The following is a 9,456-nucleotide window of genomic DNA, read 5'->3' as shown; positions in this document are numbered from 1 at the left end:
TATTATTTTGCTTCTTTACTTGGAAATATAATTTAACAAACACATACTACATGTGACAAAATTCTGTTCAATAATTGAAAAAAATTCTTTAAATGTCCTAAATCTTATTTAAATTGGATAAATTGGGGATTGAATTTGTCGTTAACAAAATGTTAGGTTCTAAAACTGCAGATATACTAAACATTGAGAACTAGATTTGCTTTTGTCGGAATTTTAAGGACTAAAACTGCATAGCAACTAAAAGTGTACTTTTCCCAAAAATTGTAAAACCCAGACCAAAAATTTCCAAAACAAACTATAAAGTCATATGACAGCATATGCGCATCAAAACTCCTGCCAGTATGTGCTGCCTAACATTCACGCTGAATTTGAACAATCACTTTTTTACCACAAAACCGCCACCACCTCCACCACCGTCATCCTCTCTTTCCCCACCATCCTTCTCCTCCCAGCGACCATATTCAACATGACAACATGCCTCTTTCACCGGTAAACGTGAAACATAAAGATGAGGCCCAATACTTGGAGACTTATGTTTGAAATTATGGTACAGTCAGAATAATAGTGATTGAAAATAAACTATCTTTTTTAAACATGCAATATTTTGCATGTAATACTACATGTAGTTTCGTTTGCTACTTGAAATTAGTATTAAAAGTTTGTTTTTGTTCAACATTAGAGCAATTATTGCTTTGAATCATGAATTTCTCTCTCATTGCATTTGAATTTGTGATAAATATTTTTTTGGCAACAAATCCTTTGATTATTGTATGTTAAGCCTATGCTTTGCTAGTAGTAATATATATTAGCAATTGACCTAAAATGTCGAATAGTACTCATTCTTACTCTAATTTTCCTCGAATTTGATAACACTTATTGTTGCTCCAAATTTCTCCTATTACTATAGTTCCAAGAATGGGTACTGGTCAACATGTGTCGATTCAATGCTTAAAATGAGTTTTCTGTTTCAAGGTAGTATTAAAATAAGGTTAGTGGACCATGGATAATTTAATATTTTTGTAATTTTACTTTACTAGTGCTAAAGGCACACTTGATGTGTATACAATTTAGATGCTTTTTTGCAAATGAATTTTATATAAATTTTCATTACTAAAGGAAACTATGGCATTTTAATGTTTTCTTCCATCAAATGATGGTTTTAGTAGTTATAATGTTAAAAGAGTTAGACACTGTCATTTTGTCAAGATGTATTTAAATTAATTATGGTTAAAAATAGTTGTATGTAGTTATTTTACCAATTTGTGCTTAAGTAGTATAGTAATAAATAATGACAAAAAATGTTTACCCCAAACCCCTACCTCTCCCTTTATATATATTCCCTCTGCTCCAAATTTAGAGACGTTTTTTGGGACTGTAACTTTTTATATACAGTAGATTATTATTGCCAACCGATGCTTTACTTTCAAATTTACCCCCACTAGAAGTACATTAATAAGCTGAAGTTTGTGTTTTTCAAACAATCATAATTCTATGGGTCCCATCTCAATCAAGTGCATCTCTTCATACGTTAAAGACATACACCAATATTAGCCTTGTAAAGTGGGAGTTGTCTTATACACTCTTTTAGCTACTCTAAACGGGAATAAATAGTGGGTCATACTAAATTTTTTGGGACATTTTTACACATGCACTACAAGGGTAAGAATAGAACCGTGGAAAGGAAAAATTTTAGCATGGCTCTAATTTTGGAACAATGAAAAAGATGAAACATGACATTAACAATGGGACGAAGGGAGTAGTATAGATATTGTGAACTTTTTCTCCTTTTAGGAAAGTTGATATCAAATCTTTCTTCATGTAGCTCTATTTACATGGCTCAATTTAGATATGGTAATGAGTAATTAGTAATCCATCTTGATAGGAATAAAATATCTGCATTTTGTGGGAATTTTTCTTGCTTTTGACTATAATTTGATTCTAGTGATATATGCTTATCTCTTAGTGTTTCCACCTTTGTTATTTAGCAACTATTTACACCAATGACAAACTATAGTCATAAGAGAAGCAAGTACTGTATTTTGTTTTCAATTTTTTCCGTTATGTTAATCGATTCTTATCAACTAAAACTATAGTGGCATCATTAGGTAGATATGATAGAGCAAGGCATTATTTTTTTGTTTTTTCTGGTTGCATTTAGTCACTTATGATCATGCTTATCCTTTTTAACCTAGCTACAATTGAAATTGCTATTGAGATGATAAGTTATGCATCCTGTTTTATTTGATTCCATTGAACTAAACACTATTTTATTCTTGAAATAACCTTTGCACTTTGCTAACGTTTCAACCCACCTAATGATACATTCATACTATCATACTGTATTAATTTTAAGTGTATTGTGCTTCTTTAAGTTGGATATGTTGACATTAAGTTGTGTTTTTGCTTTGCTTTTTTTGTTTTAAATAATTATCTTTTAGTCTTTTCCTTTTGTATGATGGTTAGTTATATGTTGTTATGTGAAGATAATACAGATCCTATTAAACAGTAATTCTGCTTTTTGGCCAATCTACTTGTGGAAGAGTTAGAGTGATGTCATGTACCAAATATTTGCTGGTAGATCATACACTATATAGTCCTAGTTATTCTCCTTTTGACTACTTAACCATGCGTAAATTCATATTGTATTGAATGATTATCTTCTTTTATATTTTTTCACTAGTTGCTCCTATTTTAATGCAATATTATAGCATATTTAATCGACATAGTTACATGCATGACATCTTGATGCTAATCCTATAGGAGGTTGAGGAGATCCAACTCTAAGTTTTACCAAGTTTGCAGTGTTTAATAAGAAAAAGTGATTAACTACAATCCTATATATATTTAACAAATCAAAAATTCAAGCATGCTTGATTCCGGTTTCACTTTCTTCCTAGATAGCTGCTTTCTAGCATAAATAAATTGCTGTTGTAGCAAGTAAATATTTCATCTTTAATTATCCTTGAAATTAGATGGATACCATCTTCCATCATTTTTTAAAATTATTAGTATTTCTTCTATCTTGTAGGCACACCTTTTATGATCTCCATCAATATGACCTTCTCAAAGTTGTATACTCTATGCATACTATGGGAACAAGTCCATAAGAGATTGTGAGTTTTCCTTTGTTCCGACCAAATTTCTTTAGAAGAAAAACATTATCTTCGAAGGATTATCCCTAATATTGCTCAGTGTAATGCACTAGATTTGAAAGCTTGAGTGCCTCTTTGCTTGGACTAACTTTTGTCAGGATCGTGCTTAGACATGTAAACTAATTTAGATTGATTTTGCAAGAAGGATGTCCTCAAAAGATGGTTGAGAGACAGTCCAAACAAATGCTAAGAAATTCAATGAGACTTCTACCTTGGTCATCTGTAATGCAGTGTAAGTCTTCCATTAACTATTTTTTTCCATATGAAGGTGATCTTCTTTTTGCTTGCTCTATCATAATGTGGTCATGTCAGACAGTAAATTTTGACTCTTAATTGTTGTCTCTGTGAAGTGTAAATATTAAAATTTGTTGTTGTTTGACATCAACTTGATTTGCACAGAAGCATAGGTTAGGAGTTTGTTACAGTGACAAAAAATATGAATAACTTTTGATTTGAAGTTTGAAATGTGGTGTAATAGGTTATCTTCTTCCTTTGACCATGAGAGACCCAATACAACCTGACTATGGGATGAAATATAGCTGATGAAAAATTTCGAGAAGCTAAATTATGCACAATTACTACTATCAGTTTTCTAACCATATTTTTTTCCTGTTGGGGACGCTGAGAAATTTTCTCTGTTGCATTCTAAAAGAAGAGCCCTTGAGCTTAAGGAAATGAACGCTTAATGGTTAAATATCAAGCATATACAGTGTTTTGTTATCTATGATTTTTAATTGATCCAAAAACAGAGGAATGGACAAACTGAAGAAAGTACTAAAAGAACAGAGTACTTGAAACCTTTATAAGAATGAACTTAGAACCTTTGATATGAAACTCTATACTAGAAGAGTTTTTGGTAGTTGAGCATGAATAAGAGGAAATATTATTTGCTTAGATGGATAGTGGTTATGTGCTGAAGAAACCATTAATTTGAGAGGGCAAAAATAGCAACTTTGATGCCTCACTAGCTCACCTATGTTTTCATTAACATCTTGTAGCAGCCTGGTGTCTAAGGAATGAATTCTATTAAGAGGATACCCGCATTGTTAAATTTGTAAGGTTGAAGATTTGATGATTATCATTTTACCCTTATTACTTACATATGAGTTATCATTGTCAATCAGTAATAGGTGCAGATCTGCTAGACCAATTTCAATTTGAAATTTCTTATAGTAAATGTGCACAAGAGAAGTATAGGCTCTTCTTTATCTTTATAAAGAATAATGGTATGATCTTTGTGGTTGATTTTTCTTTTAATGAATGAATTGGATTCTTAGCAGAAATAGGAAATCTGCTTCTAAAAGAAATAGGTATTATTACTTTACCAATTGTTTTTACTTCCACCTTCCACATGAAATGTCAAGCGATAGAGCATTAGCAGTTTTTTACTTAACTTTCACCATTATTAAATAAGTAATCAATGTTGTTGAAGGGTTTTTAAGAATAAAAAATTTCCTACATTTTCAGGTTTGTCATCTGTCACAAAAAAAAACTCAAATAATCTATTAGATAACTTTCCTTGCATGAACATGTTTATCTCTTGGTGTTCATTATATCTATTAGGTTCCAACTATTGCCTAATGATATTTTCAACAGTATGATATTGAAAGGGTTTGTATCTAATGTTTTAGAAAGAGAAGTATCAATTTTGGAAAGTTTTGCTTTCTTTTTTGTCTACTGCACTAAAAAAGGAGTCCAAATTGCCGATGGTAAAACATAGAAGTTTCCTAATCATGGATTCAACTGGATTAAGACAATAAATTACAATCAACATTTTCCTCTTGTTGGCATATCTTTTTGCTATTTGAATTTAAGTTTTTATGATAAGAATCTATCTTTATAATTGGCTATGACTCATGAGTCTTACTCAATCTCTCCACATTATTAAACTCTATTCCAATTAGTGAGAATGTGCAATATTTTAAAACTATCGAGGAATTTTTTTCCTATTACTATTTTCATTGATTACTTTTGAACCTTTAAATTTATTTGGTGAACTGTGCTTCATAAAATTTATATCAATAGACCTTTATAAATGCTGCATGTCCCTAGTGCTTTTTTTTTTTTAGGGAATCTTTGATACCTTTTCCATCTGATGTAGTTGCACAAATTTCTATTAGTACTTTTTAATTTCCATTCATGTTTAGGCTACTAGGGAGAGAGCATATAATTGGGTATTTGGCAGGTTGGTCTTAAATCAATCACATAATATTACTTTTTGACCTAAACACTTGGTAGGAGGTAAACTTGTTGTACCTGTTTCAACTTATCAATTTCATCTCCTATTTTAAAGGAAGTGGAGTCTTGTGACTTGGATATTGAGATAAGGTGAAATAGAGATGAAATAGGAGGAATGTCATTTTTTCTTTTTCATTTGGACCTTGTGGAGTAAATCTACCTCTTGGTGGAATTTTTTAGAAAAAGATATAGTTTCTTTTAAATGCTTATTTGTTTCATAGGTTTTATCCTTGTTCCATGCAAGAGAGGTACCTGTCTTTGTTTGACTTGGATCACTTATGTTCAACAATTTTCTAGGCTTTTATCTAGATACTGAAATATACTTCTCTTAAATCTAAGTACCATACCAATTGATTTTAGGTCAATATGGAACAAATTCTAGTGCATGGGAGTTCTACGGTAAAGTGGCATGCATCTTGTACATGTAAGTACATCACTTATTGGCTGTCATTGTTGTGGTTCATATGTAGTAAATCTAGTTTTGTTATCGACCTTAATACGTACAAGCCTCACTTGTTTTAGATACCCTGCAATATATTTTGTAGACTTTGGTTTTTTATCAACATTGTATTTTTGTGTGTGTTGATCTAAACGTGTCTTTTCTTGTTTGTGTACTTCTTGCAAGGAAGATAGATTTAGTAGATTTTATATCTTGTTAAACTAGCATCTTAGCCAAAAGAAATTGATTCCTAGGAATTGGTTGCTTTTGATATCCGTCTTACGTGCTCTTCCTAAATTCAAGATACCCATATTACAACATTTCTTTTCAGGTATGTTGTATCTATATGCATCTTTTGTTGTTTGTGTAATCCTTCTTGTAACGAAGATAACTTTAGTAGATTTTATATCTTATTAAACTAGCAAGTTAGCCAAAAGAAAGTGATTGTTGGGAATTGGTTACTTGTGATATCCATCTTAAACGATTTTTCTAAATTCAAGATTTCTGTAAAAGAAATCAATTCATGATTTTCTTTCATGAGTGGGAGAATGCTGATTGTGTTTATTTTCATAATTGTACAAGAGTTATGTCCCTAGTATGCTTGTAAGAGTTTAGAATAAAAGAGCTATCTTTGGTGCTTATATTAATTTGCAGGCATGAGAACCCAGAAACCATCCCATTAACCTTCCATAGGAAAAAAAACTGTTATAATGGTATATCATGCCCTTGTATTGCAAGTATACTTCTAAACATGTTATGATCATGTCTAACTTATCTTTTGTTAACTAAGGACCAATTTTACTTTGAGTATATCAAAACCAATTACCTCTCGGACTGCTATTTTATGCAGTCAAACTAGTGGCCCAAAATGCACTCGATGTAGCTAAACTCTTGCTGCTTGCCAATCAGACAAATAATGTCCAATACAATAGTTTTCAATGTGAATATTGTTTTCCAAATGAGTGACAAAGAAGCTATTGAACTGCAAGAGTGCTATTGAGGATCAGAGACGAAAACTAATGGAGTTGTCAAGGCAGTGACACAAGTTTTTACATTTGGTAGTTAAGAAGAAGAAGAAATAGCCCAAGAAAAAAGGTGTGATCCGATCCATTTAGGTTTTTGACAGCTTTTAACTAGACTATAGATTGGGCTACCAAAAAGAAAAGAAGGTGTGTATTATCTCCTATTGCAATGGGAATGGTTTTGTTTATTAATAAGGAAACTAATTCATAATATGCACTTCAGGAAAGCTAATCATTGTGATATTAGTATCATCCATAAAATAATAGCCAAAGGTGGTATCCTCATTATTCTTTTGCTTAAGGCCTTAGCTCCAATTCAATTTAACAAAATTTTGGTGAAGTAAAAATTTGTCATTTATTCTCTCATTGCTGTCAATTAGATAAAACTTTTGCATGTTGATCTCCACCTGTCTAAAATTTTCCACGTGTGCTGTAGTTTATTCTTTTGCCAGCTGCATTCAAACCACTATTTTACGTTTCGAATCTTTACTCTTTCCATTGTCCTTTTCCTATCATTTTCTCACATTTTGAGTAGATACTGGATGTGCTTTTCTAGATAGTCTAGGCAATAGAGAGAAGTATTGCTATCACAGGATAGAGTGATGCCATAGTGACAAGGTTTTTTTGCTTATAAATATATCACTGTTCTGTGATGCCTACAATTCGTTTGAGTAGTTGACAATGATTAAATTGTCCGTGAGAGTAGTGTAAGGATTTTTGAAATTAAGGAAGTTCTCACCTTTTCTTGGGGATTCAAGCGAATTTTCCTTGGGATGTAATTGAAGAAAAAAAGGCAAGCATATTAGTTTATGAATTTGCATAATTTTGAAACATTGTTCTACTTCAAATGTCTTGATTTCTTTGCAGTCTCTGGAGATTTTTTAATCCATGTTAAACCTGGACTACTGAATGTCTAGACTTTTAATGTCCTTACACTCAGCTGTATTGATTTGTCTCTAGTCTCAACTAGCTAAATTGTTTTTGGAACTGTGTTGTTTGACTGCTTAATTTGTTAAACCTTTTCAGGAGCTTTATAGTCTATGTCCATCAAGTATGTGCATTTTTACAATAGAAGAATTTGATCAACTTCATTTTGTCCAAGTACTAAATCATTGATCTTTTGCTTTTCTTGCTTTCTCTCTTCTTAAGTTTTAGAGGAAGTGGTATGAAAGTTATGATGGCAACTAGTTTTGATATGGTAGGTTGTTGATTCTTGAATTGGATCCAAAAAATTTTAATACATATGCTAAGTAACATATCATTGCATGTTATTTGCTGCTTGTTTAGTTCACATAAAAGTTACACAGTTAATTTTAGCATGAACATGACATATCTGATATTTATTTGAATTAACTCATACAGATTCAGGAGTTAATCATCTTAACGTATGATCAAGGTGAGTTCTCTATTTTGTGGAATGCTCTTCATACAACATACCAGATATGAAGTCCCTTTATGACTTTGCAAAATTTTTTATTCCCTTTTTCTTCATTCTCGATTAGAAAACTACAATTTCACCAGACCTTCAATCCCAACATAAGAAGATGTCAAACACTGAGAAAGTCAAGTACAGTGAACGCCTGACACAAACCACAAAATTCATATCCCCATCCGATGTGAATGCTTATCCTAAAGTTGTCAGGATCTTAGTAACTGATCCCCACTGCACTGATTCTTCCAGTGATGAAGAGGGCAGCACCAGTCATTGCCGTAGGGTCAAAAAGCACATCAACAAGATCATATTCAAGCACCTCCTTTTTGAAGAAAATAGCAACAATGATGGGATTGTAAAAGAGAAACCTAGTAATAGAAATGTGGCGGGGAACAAGAGAAAAGCCAAAGGCACAGAAAAAGTGAAGTCTAAAGATGAGAGCCAGCGCAAGAAGTTTCGTGGTGTGCGTCAGCGGTGTTGGGGCAGCTGGGTAGCTGAGATAAGAGATCCTATTAAACAAAAACAGGTGTGGCTTGGCACTTATGATACAGCAGAAAAAGCTGCAATAGCTTATGATCGTGCAGCGATTCAGTTCCGTGGACCCAAAGCAATTACAAACTTTCTCCCACCACTACCAGTTAAAGATGAACTCTCAATCATCACAAGGCAGGCCCTCCCCCCTAACCCAGTGTAGGTTTTGCTTGATTATTTTGGCAGCCAACATGGACCTCTAGTCACCATTGCTCTGGCTACCGACCGTAAGATCCTAATGCAATGCTCCATTCAGTTGCTTCCATGGTTTTTGTTTGTCCAAAAACTTTTATTTCTGTAATATACCTGCATTCATGTTTATCCATTTCCTTGTAAATATTTCATAATTTTATGCATATAATAAATGTTCAATGTCAGTTGTAAGATGTGTTTTGGCATTAATCCTTTATTAGACTTGATTTGTAAGTTTGTAGAGTTTCTGCATCTTGTGGAGAATTTCATGATTTCAATCCTAGATTGCTCCGAGTGACATTTAGCAGGTCTTTGCAAAACTTTTCATAGTTATCTTTTGGCTTGTGCACAAGGCTGACAGATGATGGCACACTTGAAATAGGTGACTATCAAAAAATGGAGCTGCATAAGCGTTTCCATTTACGTCAAATATTAATGGTTTTCAACTAA

At 32.5% G+C, this 9,456-nt stretch overlaps 1 protein-coding gene across 1 annotated transcript; it reads left to right on the top strand.

The window, feature by feature from the left end:
* The first annotated feature begins 8,395 nt into the window (after positions 1-8,395).
* On the top strand, positions 8,396-8,977 carry LOC113751457 (ethylene-responsive transcription factor CRF6-like). Its single transcript, XM_027295478.1, has one exon. It carries the CDS (start codon positions 8,396-8,398, stop codon positions 8,975-8,977), a length of 582 nt encoding a protein of 193 aa, XP_027151279.1.
* Positions 8,978-9,456: the final 479 nt, after the last annotated feature.

The sequence above is a fragment of the Coffea eugenioides genome, chromosome 11 (genome assembly GCF_003713205.1).
Source record: "Coffea eugenioides isolate CCC68of chromosome 11, Ceug_1.0, whole genome shotgun sequence".
NCBI lineage: Eukaryota > Viridiplantae > Streptophyta > Magnoliopsida > Gentianales > Rubiaceae > Coffea > Coffea eugenioides.
This window is presented reverse-complemented; position numbering and strand designations above follow the sequence as displayed.